This window comes from Leptonychotes weddellii, chromosome 13 (assembly GCF_054177405.1).
Source record: "Leptonychotes weddellii isolate Sample4059 chromosome 13, ASM5417740v2, whole genome shotgun sequence".
Classification (NCBI taxonomy): Eukaryota; Metazoa; Chordata; class Mammalia; order Carnivora; family Phocidae; genus Leptonychotes; species Leptonychotes weddellii.
This window is the reverse complement of record NC_138381.1, coordinates 67,726,516-67,748,069: the sequence shown is the minus strand read 5'-3', so window position 1 is coordinate 67,748,069 and position 21,554 is coordinate 67,726,516. Positions and strand designations below refer to the sequence as shown.

Here is a 21,554-nt window from a genome sequence, read left to right as displayed (position 1 = left end):
TCTGCATACAACAATATGTAAGGAGCTCACATGAGGCTACGGAGCCGCAAAATCCCTTTCCTTTCAACCAAAGGCCATCATCCCCTAAATTTATTGAGCAACCATGAGGCCATTCGGGGCCTGGTAGTGCACAATGATCATCAATGACAAAAAGGAGACCTATCAGCAGGGGAATACCTCAGTGTTCATCGGCACGAGAGCACCCCCAGGTCACTCACTACCAGTGGAAGTGAAATGTCCTCTCTGCTAACAAACGCTAAGGACCTGAAAACTCACAATAATTTTGCAAGAAACGTGTCTTTCTGAGAATAGTGAAAGGAACACAAATCAGGAGAAGCAGCCTGTGTCATAAGTAACAGACAATGCAAGTTCTCTAGAGCATTCACCACAGACGATCCAGGATACTTCCACAATCCACACTCGCGTTCTACATTCCTCACTGTCGGGACATGGTGGTCTTGAATGAAAGGGACAAGCATGCTGGTTCCGTGGACATCACTGTGCCTGTGCAGGGAACATATTTTAACAGATGCAACTAGAAAAGCGCACCAGGCAGCAAAACTTCCCCACTGATAGGAGCAGGTGCGCGATGCCAGGAAATGGAGGCATAACCACAAAGGCATGAATGGAAGAGGCACTCCGATTGGCCTCAGCTCTCCAGAAGCTCAGGAAATCAGACTGGGTACAACCAGACTCTTGCCCAACATCAGAAACATCACTGGGACTGCAGAGCCCAGGGCAGCCAGGATACTTAAGAAGCCTCCTACTGGAACCTGGAAAGCAGCCTTGAAATAATGATAATAATAAGTAGCTGAAAATGCAAGCTGACATCTGATCATGTGAAGCTGGGAATGGAACATCAGGGTAATGGGCACCTGGTGACCTCCATGGGGCAGTAACTCTCCACAAAGCTTTTGACTTGCTGGGAGAATAAGCATTCCAGAACTGGGTCAGGTTCCTGTCTCGCGTGGTGTTGCCCAGAGCAACCCTAAGAGGCTGGACCCAGGAAGACGCAGATGTTCCGTCTGACCTCAGTGTCAAAGCCAAGGCATGTCCTAGTTCCCCCCTCAGCAGCCACTCCCAATTCTGTCATTCAGAAATTTGCCCAGACCCTTCTTAAACTGCATTTATATATCTTGCCAGGACCACCTCTTGAGATAATGAGTTTTAGAAGATTATTACCTGCTGTGTTAAGCAGTACTTCCTTTCATTGGTTACAACAAGAAAAAGAAGAATTAGGGGTGAGGCAGCAGAGAGGCTAATGTTGCTTTCATCAAGGGACAATCTTGTGTGTGGCAAGTGGAAATATTTAATATGCTGGAGCCATAAGGCATTTGAGCAGCAACCATAAACTCAGGAAATCCAATGGCTTCAAGTTTTTTGGTTGAAAAAAATCACTCAAAGTGCATTTATGAAAAATGGGACTGGACAAAGGCATAATTTCTGTTAGAGTTATGTCATTAGAAAGTAGTTCAAACAGCATGAAGTCCAGCAATATTTTCAATCACACAACCCTGAGTTGATTGCAAATACACAGGGATTGGAGGTTGGTGAAAAACTGGGAAATCTGCTAGGAAAAATTCAGTGAATACCGTGGCTCTCTGCATAGTCAGGGATGCCATGGAACCTCTAGGAAAAGGCACTACCAGTCCTCAGTGGACATGCAGATCCCACCCACTGGCCGAGCTACACCAAGTATCTCAGCCAGGCAGAGTTCCATTGGATGCAAACACTCTCATTGCAATATGGTATCCTGGACTGATTCCGGGAACAGAACAGAGACACGAGTGGAGAAACTGGTGAAATCGGAATAAATTCTCAAGTTAAATTAATAGTAATGTGCAAATATTAATCTTAGTTTTGACAAATGTGGCATAGTTACGTCAGATGTTATAACATTAGGGGAAACTGGGAGAAGAAGGGTATGTGGGAACTCTCTGTACTATCTTTGCAACTTCTCTATAAATCTATTATTATTCCAAAGTAAAAGGTTTATTAAAATTAAAAGAAATTTTTTTAAAGCAAACATATTTCATAACACTTCAGAGCCACTATACTGGGAGTTGGAAGTCCATAAAAACCACCAAGATTTTTTTTTTTTTTAAAGATTTTATTTATTTATTTGACAGAGACAGAGATAGCGAGAGCAGGAGCACAAGCAAGTGGGAGTGGGAGAAGGAGAGGCAGGCTTCCCGCCGAGCAGGGAGCCTGATGTGGGGCTTGATCCCAGGACCCCGGGATCATGACCTGAGCTGAAGGCAGCCGCTTAACCGACTGAGCCACCCAGGCGTCCCAACCACCAAGATTTTTAAGAATCAAGATTTAAGGCAAAGGACATGAAAAGACATTTTTCTAAAGAAGACATACAGATGGCCAGCAGGTATCTGAAAAGGTGCTGAACATCACTCATCATCAGGGAAATGCGAGTCAAAACCACCCTGAGATAACACTTCACACCTGTTAGGATGGCTAGTAACCAAAAGACAAGAGGGGGTGCCTGGGGGGCTCCACTGGTTGAGCGTCAGACTCTGATCTCAGCTCAGGTCTTAATCTTCGGGGCCATAGATTGGGGCCCCGCACTGGGCACCACGCCCAGGTCTATTTTGGGAGGAAAAAAAAAAAAAAGCCAAGAGACAACAAGTGTTGGCGAGGATGTGGAGTAAAGGGAATCTTTGTACACTGTTGGTAGGAATGAATGTTAACTGTTACAACCAGTACGGAAAACAAAAACTAAACTATTTTTAGTGGCTCAAAAACTAAAAATAGAACTACCACACGATCCAGCAATCCCTCTTCTGGTTGTACACCCAAAGAAAAATGAGATCAGTACCTCAAAGATTTATCTGTGCTCTCATGTTCATAGTAGCATTATTCACAACAACCAAGATATGGAAACAATCTAAGTGCCCATCAGTGATGAGTGGATAAAGAAGTTGTGGTACACACACAGGTACACACACGGTAATATCACTCAGCCTTAAAAAAAAGAAGGAAATCCTGCCATTTGCAACAACATGGATGAACCTGGAGGACATTATGCTAAGGGAAATAACACAGGCACAGAAAGAGAAAAAACTGTATGATCTCACTTTTCTGTGAAATCTAAGAGTTAAATGCATGGAAGCAGAGAGCAGGATGGCTACCAGATTGTGGCGGGGGGGGGGTGCGGGATGCAGAGATAGTGGTCAAAGGGTACAAAGTTGGGTGTTATATAGGATGAATAAGTAAAGCCAATACACAGCATGATGACTATGTTTAATAACTCTGTATTGAACACTGGCAATTTGCTAAGAGAGTAGATTACAGGTGCTCTCAACACAGAAAAGGAAAAAATGATAACTATGTGAGGAGATGGATATGAACATTAGCTTGGCTACAGTAATCATTTCACCATATGTATGTACATCAAATCATCATGTTGTACACCTTATATACAATTTTTACTTTTTGTCAAGTTTTTTTTTTAAGATTTTATTTATTTATTTTTGCAAGAGAGAGAGAGAGCACATGCACACTCGAGCACAAGTCGGGGGGGGAGGGGCAGAGAAGCAGACTCCACTCCGAGCAGGGAGCCCGATGTGGGGCTCGATCCCAGGACCCTGGGATCATGACCTGAGCTGAAGGCAGACGCTTAACTGACTGAGCCACCCAGGCACCCTACAATTTTTACTTTAAAAAAATAACCTCGGAAAAAAAAAAAGAATCAGGATTCAGGTGGATGAGAATCCCCTAATACAAGATGGCGGGGAGTGAGGGAATGACACACGCGCATGTGTTAAAAATAAGGAAAAACTGGGCACCTAGCTGGCTCAGTCAGTGGAGTGTGAGACTCTTGGTTCTTGGTCTCGGGGTTGTGAGTTCGAGCCCTGCACTGGGTATAGAGATTGCTTAAAAGTAAGTTCTTAAAAAAAATAATAATAAGGAAAAACTAAGTAGGTATGTATTGGGACATGGAAATTTTAAGTAGATAGCCACAGGAGGCAGGGTGAGTCACGTATGGGGGCAGCAAGTGTGAAGATGACCAAGACTGTAGTGACCCATTACAAAGTCATCTCATCCCAAAGAAAACCAGGACCTTCCAAAAGATGGGCTGGGGCGCCTGGCTGGCTCAGTCGTTAAGCGTCTGCCTTCGGCTCAGGTCATGATCCCGGGGTCCTGGGATCGAGCCCCACATCAGGCTCCCTGCTCAGCGGGAAGCCTGCTTCTTCCTCTCCCACTCCCCCTGCTTGTGTTCCCTCTCTCGTTGTCTCTCTCTCTGTCAGGTAAATAAATAAAATCTTTAAAAATAAATAAATAAAATAAAAATAAATAAAAGATGGGCCTTGTTTTGTATGTTTGTTTAAAGATTTTATTTATTTTATTTTAGAGAGAGATAGCAGGGGGAGGGGCAGACAGATAGGGAGAGAGAAACCCAAGCAGACTCTGCACGGAGCGCAGAGCCCAATGTGGGGCTCGATCTCCTGACCCCGAGATCAGACCTGAGCCAAAACCAAGAGTCAGACACTTAACCAACTGTGTCAGCCAGGCACCCTTAAAAGATGGGCCTTGTGATGGACAGCATGGGCCACAATCTACACTGACGTGTATCCCCTACGAGCACTATGTAATTTACAGAACAGGAGTTACACTTGTAAGTCCAATAAGCCTAGAGCCTATAAAACAGCCTGGAAGAAAAAGACTAGGACAAAATCTGGGAATTCTGACACCATACCAAAAACAACATCAAGGTGAACCAAAACTCAAAATAAAGTTACTTGGGTAATTCATCACCACTCACTGGCTCACGTGAGTGGAGACAGGTTGTTAAGATATAATCGGCAAGTGCACACAAAGAAAAATTAACTGCTCGTTCAAGGAGACTACAGAGACACAAAGGCAAGGCAAGAAAAGACTGAGTATATGAATAGCATCTATGGGAAACTGTATCAAATCTTTCTAAAAGCGAAAAAAGAAGACAGCCCTGAAAATATACTGTTGATTAAAAGCCCCGAACCTTGGAGATTTGGGGGTTGATGCATGAAGGTTAGAAAAAGTAAGCAATGGGGGCGCCTGGGTGGCTCAGTTGGTTAAGCCACTGCCTTCGGCTCAGGTCATGATCCTGGAGTCCCAGGATCGAGTCCCGCATCGGGCTCCCTGCTCGGCAGGGAGTCTGCTTCTCCCTCTGACCCTATCCCCTCTCATGCTCTATCTCATTCTCTCTCAAATAAATAAATAAAATCTTTAAAAAAAAAAAGAAAAAGTAAGCAATGTCCCTACCAGAAGAAAAAAAAATTGCTAAGAAATATTTACAAAAACGTAGCCTATTTAAATATTTGGGCAGGTTAGAGAAACCATCACAATGGCTTTCAACTGGACAATGCTGGATCTTAACCCAACTCCTACATTACAACGACATGGCTCCAGCTAGAAGCCTGGTGCTGACACCTTAGAAATGGATTCCACTCCCCACTTCCCCTCATCACCGAAGATAAAACACTCACACAGACCAACTGCTTTCCTACTGGCTCTCCTCTGTGCTAATCACTGGGTCACATTCAATCAACAACACATCCAAAAATAAAAAAATCACCAATTTGTAAAAAACCAAGCATTTTGGTTTTTGTTGATAATAAATCAGGTCTCTGTTTTTAATGAATTCCCTTTGCACTAATTGATCCCAGAGTGACGTATGTATGAATGAATGACTCCACTGTGCATCTACGTGATAGATTTTACAAGCTTGTGAACAAAGACAAATATTCTAGAGGAGAACAAACGAATCCAGAGAGACATTTACGGTTTCTGTGCAGGCCTGGCCATTCGCAGAGCAATGTGGCGCTTTGCCTCATTTCTGAGTCTTTTTTCCTAATCTGTGAAGGATATACCTAGGTCTGCTTTTCCTCTGAGAAGAAACTCTGTCAAAGCAAGTGACAACCCTTGAACTCCACCAATCCGTACCTCTAACTTACTGAGGGATGATGTTCGGAAGGCCACATAAGCCCAGAGTTTGATAAATGACCCTGTTCTGTGCAAACAATTTTAAAGAAGAATTATCACTTACCGACAGCTCTGTCATTAGCCTTTTCTATCCCCTGTAGATAATTAAGGCCCTTATTTATATAATTTATACCACCTCCTGTGGGTCAGAATAATTTCCGATCATTCTTAAGTGTTTACACTTAATTCCAACACCAGAAGTGAAGGACTGCGGCTCTACTTACAGTTACGGATGTTATTCCAGTCAGTTTTAGAGAAGAAAGGGTGGCAGCAAAGGCCTTCAAACTTCAGTCTCTCTTTCTGGCCACACAGCAAACTCTGAATCAGATCAAGTAATTCACTGCTAACTTTGGGGTCATCGGGAAACTTCAAAAACCGCTATTCCAAAATAATAAAACAAAATAAAATAAGCATTTCCTTAGCAGATTCAGCTTCTGATGTTCCAAAGTTAAGGTATTTCTCATATATGCAAGTTTCTCTCTCTCCCTTTTTTTTTCTTTTAAAAGAAGGAAGTTTTGTGCCCTCTTAACTTTGGACCAAAGGCATGTTCCCAAAATAAATGGCCTGTTCACATCAATGGGTCCCGTTCCTTTACAAGGGTTCAATATCCTTCATGATTTGACCCTGCTCCTCTCTGTCTCTTGTAGCTCCACTCCCCATCTCGCTCTTTGCTGTCCAACAATGATGAGCTATTTAAAGCTCCTGAACAAATCATGCTGTTCTCTCTGCCTAGAATGCCCTCCCCATCCCATGCCCCTCTTCCACCCGATCACTGCCCCCCCCATGCTCCCTCTGTAATCTACTTCTGCACAAACACAGTGCACTGTGATTTCTATGTGATAACAGGGAGAGAAGGCAGAGAGAGCCTTCTCCTTGCTCATCACTGTAAACCCAGTACCTAACCGGGCCAAGCGCAATTCACTCATTACTGATCGAGCAGACTGAAATGAAGGAGATAAATTGGCTCCAAAAATCATCTAAGGGAAAACTTTCACTCCAGAGGAGACTCAAGAATAACAAGTAATATATGTATGTATTAAGCATATGAAATATGTATCATATATATGAAAATATGTACTAAGCATTCCAGAAAGATGAGATTGAATGAGTTAGAAAAACCTGTGAAGTTTCTCCTTTTTCCTTTCGGTTGAAACTAAAACATACATATTTATCATATCCTTAAGAAATGGGTTTAACATACTGGAATGTACAGTTATTAGAAAATGGTTTTAATTCTACTTCATATATATTGCCATAATTCTAATTCCTATCCCCATTCGATTTTACTATCATATTCGACAGCTAGGAGTACTGAGAAAGAGCCCAGCAGAATATCTATCAAAGGAAAGGACTCAAAGCCAGACATTCTAGGCAAGTTACTTAACCATTTTGGGATTTGGTTTCCTCATCTGTAAAAGGAAAAGAATATCGACCTCTCACATTGTTTGAGGATTAGCCAAGTTAATGAACTGTATTTCAAGTCTAAGACTCAGTTATTCCCACAACAGCACTAAAATCAAAATGCATTTTATAATCAATGAAATATGATAGATTAATTGGCAAGAGTTTTTCTTTTTTAGCGGGACCTAAAATAATGGCACAAGCTTACAATGACTGGCAGCTGCGAGTCAATGAAACACAATTACTAAAGCGTCTAGAGCAGTTTTTAGCACGAGGTGCTTTATTAAGTATTTGCTATTGGCATTATCCAGGCACTGCTGATTTACATCACAAATGTTCACTCGCACATTTTTAAATGACAGCTCTCCGTATTACTTCAGAACCTACGACCAGCTCTTTACCTGGAAATTCATGATGTTACTGAAGGTTCTGGCTGAGGTTCCCTCAGTGAACGGGGACCTTCCATAAACCATTTCATAGGCGACCACTCCCACCGACCACCAGTCACAGTCGAGACTGTAGGCGCCTTTCCCATCCCCATTCATCACGGTCAACACTTCAGGGGCCATGTAATCTGGAGTCCCAATCGGGAGTTTGGCGTTCACCTGGAAACCCATAAATAAAATGAACACAGCAAACTTTCAATTATTCTCAAATAGATTGCCAACAGCCACATTTCAGACACGAGCTGATTTGCCACTGATTACTATTCTCCCAGGCACTTAAACCTTCTGTCAAGTGGCACGCTGTCAGGAAATGCAAACGATTTACTAATTAAAAAAAAAAAAAGTACATAATATAATCCAAAGGCAAAAGGGCAAGAGTTGTTGATGATATACACCCTTTGGTTACACAAATAAGAGTTGGGTATATAACTAGAACAGAAGATGTCTTTCCTGATACATGTTACACAGAACTTCTCTTATGAAAACAGCAAAATGATAATAAATCCTGAAGATGAATCTATAAGATCAATCTACCCATTATTGAAAACCTGGCAGCTAGCTGGGGCAAAACAATATTGCAAACTCGTTGTATCTCAAGTTTAAATATCTAGAGTCAACATTCCTACTTCGAACCACCCACAGGGAAAGACATGATAAATATCTTCCACCAGAGGTCCAATGTTAATGAGTTCATTTTCCTCACCCCCAACTCCTAGTCCTGTGGTTCCCTCCCCACTGTTCAGAAATCCAGAGCCCTCCAATCCAGTGGCACTCAAGCACCTGACCTTGGCAAAGAAAGGCTAGGACAATGTAGTAGGTCTTTTTGTAAAGCTAAATATATCCCATTTGAAGAACTGTCCTTTTAAGAATTTGTCCTTCTGTTTTAGTGTTTATACGTCCTTTGTTTCTCGAAATGATGCTGATGAAAGGTTTTCTGCCCCCCTCCCACCCCACTCCTTCCTAGACAACACAGTAAGCTGGCAACCCTTTCAGCCTTGAAAATTGTTTTGAAGTCTTATTGATCCATGAAATTTAAAGGCTAAGGATCACCTCTCTGACTTCTTCCCCATCAAAACAGAAAGGGCCTGATTTTAGTCATATCTGTGTTAACCAATAATCCTACAGTTGTCCAGTAATCCTGCCTTTAAAAAGGCTTCTCTCACGTGAGCAGTTACATGGGCACAAAAGAATCTTCTCCGCATTAAAGGATGTTGAGTGCCCCTGAGAGACGTTAGAGATTTTATAGATATGGCACGCATCTTTAAGGCTGGGCTTTATATCCCTTCCCTAGGGATGGAGACTCAAGCTCTTCAAGCCTGTAACTTTAATCTTTAATCCATCCCTCTGCCCCACAGATCCACAGTCGTAGGAAACAGACCCATTCTCCCTACTCCTTCTCTTTTCACCCCTTCTCTCAAGCCCACCATAGGTTTTCCAAACCTAAATCTGGACAACAGTGTGATACTGGTATTCTTGACGCCAGTCATCCATTGCTTTGGGCAACAGAATTTCCACTGAGGGGTGCCTGGCCGACTCAGTGGATCATGCCCCTCTTGATCTCGGGGGTTGTGAATTCAAGCCCCATAGTGGGAGCAGAGATTACTTTAAAATAAAATCTTTACCAAAAAAAAAAGAATTTTCACTGCAAGTACCCACTGGGGAAAGCTAGATGGTCACACTGCCCAAGAAAGCCACAAGCCATTGCTGATAGATAAAAGTGGGGAGAAAGGAGACGATATCTGGTCTAAGACAGGGTACCTTAAACTTGAGAAACTGAAAGCAGCTTAAGTCAAGGGAAAGCCTTGATGCTGGGGAGCCTGCGCTAAGACTTCTATCTTTTAATGTGTGTGTAAATGTTAATGAGCTCAGCATGGGACTAGGATTAAACTACAGGTTTTTGGTAAAAACCCTCCATACTGACAATAATATTTTTTTAAATATGAAAACAAGAGAAGAAAAACTAATGTCATCATTAAATGCTTACCCTTTATGCCTAATTACCTTGCAGAACTATTACTATGCAATCCTCAAATATGCATCTTTGCACTTGTTGGGTTTTATTTTGTCATCACACTAGACTGTTTGGGAACATTCAGTCTCCTTGTTTGCAGTGCACAGGGCTTAGTCACTTGTTCACCAGCAAAGAGTTGAAAGGAACTTGACTGGGTTGTGTTTATCAGCATGACCCAGGCAAGGGGTTTAAGTCATCAATGCCTCATTTTCAGATTCATGATGAGACTTATCCAAGAAAGTCAGATAACTCCCTAATTCCTGCCCCACAACAGGCATGTGATTATACACATTTATGTCTAATCACTTTGTGATTTTCTAAATTTTAAGGGAAAATATCCCTAGCTTCCTTTATGCACATCTCCTGCATAAAGTACATTAGGTACTTAATAGTAACTTACAAAGGTTTTTAATGACAATTTAATGACAGCTAAATTTCCATTAGTTACTGACCTCCAAGCACATTAAACCCATTCAACACTTAATGTCTCACATCCTGATAAGGATTTTGCAGGATGCTTTCACTCTCCTCTGGTGGCTATTCACAGCCAGCTAATCTGGGTAAGATACTAAAAGTGGAGCCATGTACAGGGCACCATCTGAAAAGTTTTACTAAATTTTAGTTAATTTTCACTGTATTGACAGGGAAGAAAATACACCAGTTCAGCAGGAGACAATAACAAAATGACTAGGAGACAGAAGACGGAGTCATATTTCAGGAGAGAGAGAGGTTAAGAAAAGAAACAAAAAAGGATTGACTTAGATTCCTTTACAAGCAGATGAGAAGAAAGTAAGAAAACCACTGTCTGTCTCCCCCCAAGCCTCTTCCCATAAAATGCTTAAACATAAAACTATTTCAACCTAAATTTCCCCCATGTGGCTACGCAGGGCAGAAACATCCACCTGCAGAAGCAGGGGTGGGATGGGGGGTTGGGGCAGGGGGGGCAGTAGGGGTAGAATGGTATCTCACTATGTTGTTCCTCTTGGGGGAAAAGGATAAAATCTTCTCACTCCTACATAAATGTCAAAAAAGGCTATCTCCTATAGATTTTCAACTGCTCAGTGAGGCTGATTAACACTTAACATGCTATACTGCTCTTTATTTACAATCTCCTTACAAGTGTTTGTGTGAGAGCTGAATGAGACAGGTTGGAAGAGTTTACTATTTGCCACTCTTTGAGATTCTAATAAGGTGAAATGGGTAGCCTAAGGGCACATAGCAGGTGGATGGCATGTCTCAGCTCAACACCCAAACCTCTAGGCAGTATGGTTCCCCACTGTTAGTAAGAATACTTCAAAGCAACACACCAAGAAGCTTGAAATAATGACAAGGGAAGATGGAAAACCCAACAGATCTAAAAGTCACAAATATCTAAAATTCGTAGATAATATTTGAGAGTGGTAGGGGAAAGAATTGATTTTAGGTGAGTAGCATACATGAATTTCAGTAAACATAGATTATATTTCATATATTTTGAGTACAAAAAAACATTTAGAACGTCCTTTAGGCCTATAAAACATTCTATTTAAAAGAAACACATGTTGGGATGCCTGGGTGGCTCAGTCAGTTGAGCGTCTGACTCGGTTTTGGCTCAGGTCATGATCTCAGGGTCGTGATACTGAGCCCCACAATGGGCAAAGGGCTCCATGCTCAGTTCAGTGTGCTTGAGATTCTCTCCCCCTCCATCTCCCTCCCCCCTCCTCTTCCCCCTGCGCACTCTCTCTCTAATAAATAAAATCTTTAAAAAAAAGTTTAACCCACCTCCACTGATCAAAAATACAAAAAAAAAGTATTTCTATATCCATACTTGACTTCATCTAGATTGTAGATTATCGGTCTTTTATAATTAAAGGCCTTTTCACTTAAAACAATGCTAAAAATTCCTTCCTATGTGCTTGTCACATTCTGGCCCTAAAAAGCACAAAGTTCTGAAGAGGCGATTCTTTTTTTTTTTTTTTTTTTGATTTTATTTATTCATTTGAGACAAACAGACAGAGAGAGAGAGAGAGAGAGAGAACATGAGCAGGGAGAGAGGCAGCTGGAGAGGGAGAAGCAGGTTCCCCGCTGAGCCAGGAGCCCGATGTGGGGCTCGATCCCAGGACCCTGGGATCATGACCTGGGCCGAAGGCAGACGCTCAACCATCTGAGCCACCCAGGCGCCCCTGAAGAGGTGATTCTTTCTCCAAGAGAAGAGGAGGTGCACTACTCTCAAGTATGCAGGACTGAGTGCCTTATCTCCTTCACCAGAATAATCAGGGGTTGAGCACTGAGCTGCAAATAAACCTGAGTGACTCTGAAGGGCTCTGCGCCTGAAGTGAAGGTTGTTCCAATTAGAAGAACTGAAAAGGGATAGTCTGAAGCACTGAGAAACAGAAACCTGAAATGAAGGAAAGTCCAGTCTCTCCACCTGGGGCCCAGAAGAGAGTGAGCGATTCCAGATGCAGAGATGGGGCCTTACTCTTTATTCCCATTTGTTTACCAAGCAGTGACTTTGGATCATAATCTAGTTTTCCCCAAGTAGGTTTTCTTGTTGCAAATACCTAGTGCTGGCTTTCATTAATAAGCTGTCTGCTGTTTCTCAATCAACTTGGGATGGTTCTCAACCAGGGGTGATTTTGTCCCCCATGGAACACGCAGCAATGCCGGGAGACATTTCTGGTTTTCACAACTGGAGGAGAGGGTGTTATTGGCATCTGGTGGATAGAAGCCAGGAATATAGCTAAATATCCTATAATACACAAGATAGCCCCCCACAATAAAGAATTATCCAGGGCAAAATATCAATGGTCAATGTCTATGGTATCCAGAGCTGACTATGTATCTACACTTCAATTATTAGACCATGTATCTATGCTTCAGTTCATTTCTAGATGCATGAGTTTATTAAGGTCACTCATGCAATGAACAAGTTTTTGAGTCCAATATGATAAAAATTTTCCATTACTTAACTTTTTTCCTGTGCTTTATTCCACTAAATTCAACAACTAAGTTTTCATGCCTGTTTCGGCAGGTAATTTTTAAAACATGAAATGCTTATCATGCTCCTATAATCTAAATCTCATTGTAGAGGAGTCGATTACAAGAACATGATTTGGCGGGGAGCGGGGAAACAGCACCTAGAGCGACTGTTTTTCCAAGGATCTGAACACCAAGTAAATTATCTCAAGTAGGCCTCAGGTCTGCCGAACAGGGAAGCCAGAGCCTAGAGTGCAAACAGTTAACATAACCCCAAACCTTTTCCTAATATCAACCTGATAACACCCACCTTTCCTCCAAGGAACCTGAGGGAAAAAAGGCAATTTTACGTATTTCCCTTTATAAGGACTTAACTCTCAGACGTTAGGAAGGGGGGCATTTTACAGAGTAACCTCTCTAACCTCTTAACTTGTGCATTTTTAATTTAATTTTATTTATTTACTTATTTATTTATTTTGACAGAAAGGGAGAGAGAGAGCACAAGCAGGGGGGAACAGCAGGTAGAGGGAGAAGCAGGCTTCCTGCAGAGAGCCCCATGCAGGGCTCAATCCCAGGACTCTGGGATCATGACCTGAGCCAAAGGCAGACACTAAACCGACTGAGCCACCCAGGCTCCCCTTAACTTGTGCATTTTAACTAGATTCAGTACTTTACTGAGAAAGAATGAAAGGCCAAGTTCCTAAAAATTTGTCCAGGTCACCAAATGGGTTAGTTTTAAAATAAGTCTTAAAATCTAAGTTGATTTTCTCTTAGACCTACCAGTTTTTTGCATAGATGACATGAAAATTCACTTTAGTCTGTACCAATTTTATTAGGGTTTGTTTTTAAATCTCTCTCTCTCTCTCTCTCTCTCTCTATATATATATATATATTTTTTTTTTACTTTGTCATCTTTTCCCTCAAGTATTCTTGCTCTTGATCTCAGCAGGTACCCTCTGGCCTTCCTATTTAGCATGGGGAATACAGCTTAATTTTTACCAGAGGTCCAGGACTTCGAAATGACATTTTGAGCAGTTTGTTCTTAATGCTAAAGGTTATTTGGTTCAAATGTGCCAGTGATTTCTTTCAATTTTGCTGAATAGAAAATACAGATGTGAAATAAGATTACAGAAGATAATCTATAATAAGGAAAATGAGAAGAAAAACAAAAATGAGCATTTTCCCTTTTATGTTTTAACCAAACCATAAGGATGTGCCTAAAAATGTTTTGTAGGGTATTAACAGATAGGGTGCCAAGGTCAAGCAAGTCTGGGAAATAGCTCTATGTCCCCATCCCCACAACCACCTCCAGAGAAATCACGCCCTACACGGGCAGTTGAAGATTCCAAAATGTCACTCAAAGTTATCCCATATTTTCCAAACTTTTGAGGACCACGGAACACTTTGTAGCATAATCTCTATTAAGCTATCTCATTCCATTATGTTACCATCTTATTTGAGTTCATTTTAGCCGCTGATCCAAAATCCACAAGCTTGATGTGTCCTGTTCGGTCAATGAGAATGTTCTCAGGCTTGATGTCTCTAAGAAAATCAGGGCCACAAATTAGTGTTGTTTTCTCCATGCAAATCAGCAAGCAACTGCTAACATAGGATATTGATTCAGCCAACAACCTCAGTGTCTAAATTCTGCTATATAGATCTCCCTATTGATAGATATAAATAAAAAGTAAACATTCTGCAAAACAAATTTAAGTAAGAAAAAGAAGGAGAAGCAGGAAAAGGAGGAGGAGGAAGAGAAAGGGAAGGAGAAGGAAAAAGAAAAGGGGGGAGGGAGAGGAAGGGAACAACATTCTCAGATGTACATAAAACATCACATGCGTGAGGATGTAAAGAGACACTTTTCAACTGAGGATTTGCTGGAACACCTTTGTAAATTACTAATGGGCGAGGTCAGAAGTACAACTCCATGGTCTTCTGCTCCTATGTGGTAATGCAGGTTCCCTCTGCAAATCGAACTTGGTTTTTCCACCGTATAACTCAAGGAACCCATGCGAGAGTTCTCAGTCTTATCAGCCATGGTCACAGATCTTATTAGCAAACGTGAGAACACTATAATTCTAGATCTATTTCACTGTTGAATGGGTAAAGCTGAAATGTGTGCCACTCTGGAAAATATACTTTCAGCCAGTTGCAGTTAGGACTAGTTAAAATTTTGATGGAGCATCATTTTGATGCTGAAATTATTAATCTATTCTCTCTACTGTGGGAATGCTTAGGTGATACACATAAATTCTCAGTACACTACCAGAGAGTCTCACTTACCGATGCACATATCCCATCTGATGAATGCTGTGAACAGCCAAAATCAGTTCGGCTAGGTAAAACTGAATCATATTTTCATCTAATTGGTCCTCATATCTATTCAAAAGTGACAGCAAGTCCCCTCCAGGCTGATATTCCATGACCTGCATAGAATGCCAAAGTTATTAATTCTTCATACACCCCAAAAAAGGGAACATCTCAATTAGAGCCTCAAATACTACCTGACGCGTTATAATTACAATGTCTCCCCAAAGCAACTAAGATGTGGGAGACATATTTTAAGTCACGTAGGATGAGGTCCCTGCCCTAAGGAAATTACATCCAATACCCAAGAGAATCAATATAATGAAAGACTAGTCCCAGACACCATGCACAATGTTTGCAAGGCAAGCTTAAAAAGTTGAATTAAATCCACCCACTCACCCACCCACCCACCCAAGTCGACACCCCAGACATTCCCTAGGATTAGGTACACAGTATAGATGGAAATTGCTAGAGGGCAACAAACCCTCCAGCATCCTTTTTGCATTTCTCTCAGCACCCAGCAGACTAGAGGAGGCGTGCAATAAATATGATACAATCTTTTCCTGCAACAGTCATCTGACCATTTCTATTAAAAATTTAAATGTGAACATACACTCTCCGACCTCATGATTCCATTTCTGACAATTTATTTTACAGGAAACTTATAGTAGTTTGTAGATCGATAGATACATAGATTCACTGTAGCATTGTTTGTAACACAGGGGAGGAAAAGCCTGGAAATCCCCCAAACATCCATCATTAAGAAACTGTTGAGGGGCGCCTGGGTGGCTCAGTTGGTTAAGCGACTGCCTTCGGCTCAGGTCATGATCCTGGAGTCCCTGGATCGAGTCCCGCATCGGGCTCCCTGCTCGGCAGGGAGCCTGCTTCTCCCTCTGATCCTCCCCCCTCTCATGTGCTCTCTCTCTCTCATTCTCTCTGTCTCAAATAAATAAAATCTTTAAAAAAAAAAAAAGAAACTGTTGAAATATGATATATCTAAATAATGGGAGAAGATGTAGATATTAAAAATGAACAGTCAATCTATTCATACCGCCGTGTAAAGCTGCCCAGGATAATACAAAGTGACATCCTATACAGGACAAAATACAACCTCCTTTTTGTGATTTAAAAAAAAAAAAATTATTACATTTGTTAATACATACATAGGAAAAAAATCTGGAAAAAGAATATAGGGGCACCTGGGTGGCTCAGTCGGTTGAGTGTCCGACTCTTATTTCAGCTCAGGTCATGATCTCAGGGTCGTGAGACTGAGCCCCAGGCATCCGGCTCTGCGCTCAGCGGAGGGGTCTCCTTGTCCCTCTCCCTCTGATCCCCGCAGCGCCCCCCCACCTCCACCGCCCAATGCTTGCTCTAATAAATAAATAAAATCTTAAAAAAAAACAAAAAACAGAATATAAAGTACAGCTTCAAGTAAAATGTTTGATTAGCAAAAAATTTCTTCCACTCCAAGGAACTGAAATCCTTCCTCCTTCTGATGATAACTGAGTGTGATATTCTGAGTCAACATGCAGCTCTGAGGCCGATTTGCCCAGGTGGCTTCAAACCGCAGCCTGGTGACTTCAGCTCTCTGCCCTTCAGTTTCGCCCGCTGTAAAATGGGGTGAGACCAATTGCCTCGCAGTACTGTGCCTGGAACCAAGGAGGTCCTCCACTGCCGGTCAAGCGCCTTCCTTTCCCATCCTCGGCCGCATGATCCTTCCCTCTCTGGCTGTGAGAAACTGGGACACATTTTGATCATCTTTGCAGCCATGTTAACTCTTACTCGGTTCTCTTCCTGTCCTTTGCTCTGATTTCCCATTTTGTGTGCCACACTATAAACGCCTTTTGTTTTAAATTGTCTCAAATCCTTTCTGGAAAGAGGCAGGATCCAAATAAACATCTTAAAAAAAAAAAAATACAAAATCTCTCCAACTACTGCATTCCAGAAGCCAATTTTGGGATGTGAATTCTCTCCATCCTCCTCCAAACTCCTGTTTGCTTTCGGTCCAGAATTAGAAGAAAGCTCTAGTCAAGTGAGACATTAAGCATCTGCACATATCTGCAGAGGCCGCAGGCTGGCCCAGTAAAGATTCTGCCCGGCACTAAGTGAACCCCACACCAGAGACCCCTGGGGGAGCCAGTGACCCACATGCCCTCCACAAGGGCTCTGTGTCATCTGGGAATCTCCCCCATTCACATGACATCTTGCATGGAGTGGAGAGTCAACCAGATACTGGACGATTGGAAGAGTAAGGTTCCATTTGCACTGCAATCGCTGGAAAAAGATTTATGAACCCACAAGAAGAACAAAACTTAGAAGGGGTAGCAGCTAAAATGCAGACTTTATTTCCCCCAAATTCACAGCAGATTGAAAGCTACCAGTACCAGCCCCAGAAGAGCCCACAGGAGCCACCTGCCTGCCTAAAGCTCACCCACTCATCCCAACCTGGTTCTCCACAGGCCCTGGATATGTGGGTGAATGCCAATTTTTACATCTGTTTTAAATATATATTGCCATTAAAAAAGGTCTTAAATATAAAAAAAAAAAAATTCACCGATAACAACAGAAGTACTCGTGCTTTTAGAACGGAAACATCTTAAAATAAGAACAATGCATATTTATGATGACACATCACAGTTATAAATGTTCTAACCTGGCTCTATTAAAGATGTGTGAAGTAGAATGGCTTGTAAGTTTGAAGATGACAACATCAAACAGATAGCACCAGCTGGCAACTTTTAAGAGCTCACAAACTGACCACTATTTAATACTTTGCAACTATTCCTGAAGATTCTATTTTGGAATGACCAGTAAAATAGTTCAGAAAAGAAGAACCATCTCTTAAAAGGCAAAAGATATGTATTCTTTGCTCCTATTCAGAAGATCCAATTTCCTGAGCTAAAAACCCCCGCCAAAAGTAGATTAGTCTTTTCTGAGTCAAACAACTTTTCATTTATTCAAAACCAGGGTTGATTGAGAAGACAAGCGACAAAAATTACAACAGCTGCTAAGCAGCAGGCTCCACAACATGGGACAAAATAGACACGAAATGACAAACCTCTAAATAGACTGGGTCCTTATCAAAGAAACTAATCAGACTTGACCCATCAACACGATTCCACATTACCATACTAAAAATTCCAAGCACCCGCCATCCAAGAACTTAATTTGGAAATTTACTGAGCAAATTTGGCTGTCCCGAGATGTCATCCCTACCCCAAAACCACCCTACTGGGGTAGAATCACTCATTCTGTTATGAATGGAGCCCAGGGGGAATATGGCTTATGTGTGGCCAACCCAAGCCGAATCGATCATCTTGCTATTGAGCTTAGACGTACAGTGAAGAACAGGACTCGGGCACTTTCAGAAAACTCTTCTGGACTTTTAAAAACGGTACCAAGTCAAGAAGTTCCAAAAGCATCATTAAAGGTCAAAAACTAAGAGTCTTCAAGTCTCCATACCAGGTGACTTGTTATGAACTAAACACCAGGGTCAGCAGAACACTATAAACAATTTAAGGCCAAAGTCACTACCCAGGCTATGCCAGACAATCCATTCACAGCACCTGCTTTTGTCCAAAAGCATGACTCCATCCCAGACTTTAACTACTCAGAGACGCCCAGTGAGGTACTGATCCCCCAAAAATGTGGCTTCTCACCTAATGAACCTGGTAAGTCCTCCAGGGCAAGGCTTCTCAAACCTGCCTGCCCATCAGAATCACCTGAGGAGCTGCTTTTTTAAAATAAACACATTTGGGGTTCCTGGGTGGCTCAGTTCGTTAAGTGACTGCCTTCGGCTCGGGTCATGATCCCGGGGTCCTGGGATTGAGCCCCGCATGGGGCTCTCTGCTCGGCCGGAGGCCTGCTTCTCCCTCTCCCACTCCCCCTGCTTGTGTTCCCTCTCACGCTCTCTCTCTCTGTTAGTTAAATAAATAAATAAAATCTTTAAAAAAATAAACACATTCATCAAAAAAAAAAAAAATTGAATGCCTACTATGTGTCAGGCACTGTTCTAGATACTAGAAAAACAGCAGAGACTGTAACAGACAAAAAATCCCTTGCCTTCATGGGGCTGGAATTCTAGTGGAATGAACAAGAGTAAACATTAAGCAGTCTGAAAGGGTAAAGTGCATCTCACTCCCCTCCCAACCATTCAGGGAGCTATTTAAAAATTCCAGTGACCCTGAGTGAGGTGCAGAGATCTGCATTTTTAGGGAGCTCCCTGGGTGATCTCATGCGGCCAGCACAGTCCTGAGACCCACCGCAGATGAAGGTGCAGAGACAAAGAGGCTCCCTGCGTCAGCCAGATGAACAGTTTCTACGGCAGAGGTGCCCTGAATACAGCCAACCCTCCTGCTGTTTGCCATTTTTTTTTTTTTCAGTGACTACCTGGACAGGACAGTCATCTGCCTACCACGCCAGGATTACCGGCAACAAAGGGCCGGAAAGGAACCAGTCCATCAGCACGGAGGCAACCATCCTGTGCGGAAGGACGTGCGAGGTCCCTGCCCACAACGACCAGCTGCAGGTCACCCGAACGGCAATCACCAAGGCATGGTAATCAAAGGCCGGGGAGCCAGGAGGAGGAAAGAGCCCTACAGTGAAACAGTCCTAAACAATGCGATCACCCTGCAGATGGCAGAGAAAGCACAGCAGCTGACAGACAAGCCTGGCTTGGAGCTATAACAGACTTGCTCTTTTAAAGCAAAGACATTCAGGCCAACAGAGACAAACCCTGTTAATGGCACAGCTGCAGATGCTAATTAAAGGGCAAATCTTACATGTGTTCAGTTTGGAAGGAGCAGCGGCTTCTCTGCTGGTGTTCGCATCTACACCCCAAGAACAGGGATGGCAGTTGCCTTTGAAACAAAGTGTGTGTGTGTGTGTGTGTACCCACATGCACGTGCATGCACGTGCACATCCATGTATGCTCGCATGCACACGTATCCATATGCGGGGAGGAGGTGAGTATCTAATCGTTCTTATACTCTGTTCCAGTTCGCACAGGGCGTCATTAGAGGCTCGCTGTGCTGGCCACCCCTCTAGCAGCTCGCCCTTGAAATGCTTGCACTACAATCAGCATGCCTGAAAGTACCACGGAAATGTAACGATGTTATTGGCCTTGTTATCTGCCCTGTGCAGTGTTCCCGATCTTTGGCATCGGGGAGGAAGGAAGAGATCCTGGAAGCAGAATGGTCCCTGGCAGAGACCTTAAGTTACTCCTCTTGAAGGGCAAGGTCACCAAGAGAAAAAGAGAAGACCCTTTATTTCAGAAAATACGAATCCCAGCCTGACTCACCCATCTATTCAAAAGATCCTCATTGAGCACCAAATCATCCAGAGCCTTGGCAAGACACAGATAGCACACTCAAACTAGGTAACTGAGGACATGGTTAATGAAGCACCCCGCACTGGTGAAGAATCCCAGGGCCAGTTAACAACAGGGGAGTAGGTACCACTCCTCCACCTGAAAGAGCCAAGTGCAAGGAACAGGATCTCAGGTTTTTCACTACTGCTGAAGGAACGAAAGGAAGAAGCAGTACCCAGACAGGAACTGTAGCTAGCTATAGCCACAGGACCAAGGTTTTCAAAGTGGGGGCCCCAGACCGGCAGCAGCATCTGGGACCTGGCTGCAAATTCCTGGGCCCCATCCTAGACCTACTAAACCAGAAACTGTGACAGTGGAACCAGGCAAACTGGGAAAATGGAACGAAATTTTGACTCTTAAAACTCCAAACGCATTCACTTGAAATATGCCTCAAAAGAGCAGGACACAAAACAACTGTTTTGAAGGCACAAAGGACCCCCCAAGGCAATAACACACTCAGCAACTGAAGTGGGGTCAATAAGAGGTATTAATATCTCACTTTGCCAATGAGAACGTTGAAACTGAAAAGGCCAATGACTCCAGAGAGACCAACCAAGGAAGAGTAATAAAACGAGAACCTCTATTCTAGTAACAGCTTCCTTCCGACGGGCAGCCAGCTTCCAAACCCCGGCTTCCCAAGCGGCAACATGCGAACATGCTGGTAAGTTTTGAGACATGCCTGAAAACTGGATAATCTTATCCGAGAGATCAAAACAGCACATGTCTTGCTGTCAAAACTATCATAAGCTGCCACATTTCACTAAAATAAACAATGAAGTTCTATTTGTTAACTCTCTCCAGACTCCCAGTCACAGCATGGGCTGGTGTTTATACAGGTCACTGCCCAGAAACCGCTAACCTCCAAACTGTGCCTACACTGGAAGGAAATACTCCCCATGTGATTGCACAACCTTCGGTGGAAAGCGAGACAGGAAATATAAGCAAGACAGGAAATATAAGCGAGACAGGAAATATAAAGAACTAATCCCAAGTAGGACCTCAGGGCCAGGGTCAGACTGGCAGTGCTTTGGGATGCAACAGTGGAACGTAATGGGTAAGAATATGGGAGGTGGATCGAGGGGGCCTGGCT

General features: G+C 42.8%; 1 protein-coding gene across 8 annotated transcripts in view; it reads right to left on the bottom strand.

Annotated features, from left to right (window-relative positions):
• Window positions 1–21,554, bottom strand: part of CIT (citron rho-interacting serine/threonine kinase) — a 162,938-nt gene that overhangs the window by 116,635 nt on the left and 24,749 nt on the right. For all 8 annotated transcript variants that reach the window (XM_081802077.1, XM_081802076.1, XM_081802080.1 and 5 more), the window contains exons 6-9: window positions 15,073–15,215; window positions 14,238–14,331; window positions 7,779–7,982; window positions 6,201–6,354 (exon numbers count right to left, since the gene is read on the bottom strand). In XM_081802077.1, coding sequence (XP_081658203.1) covers window positions 6,201–6,354; window positions 7,779–7,982; window positions 14,238–14,331; window positions 15,073–15,215 — 595 coding nt within the window. The remainder of the gene's footprint in view (window positions 1–6,200; window positions 6,355–7,778; window positions 7,983–14,237; window positions 14,332–15,072; window positions 15,216–21,554) is intronic.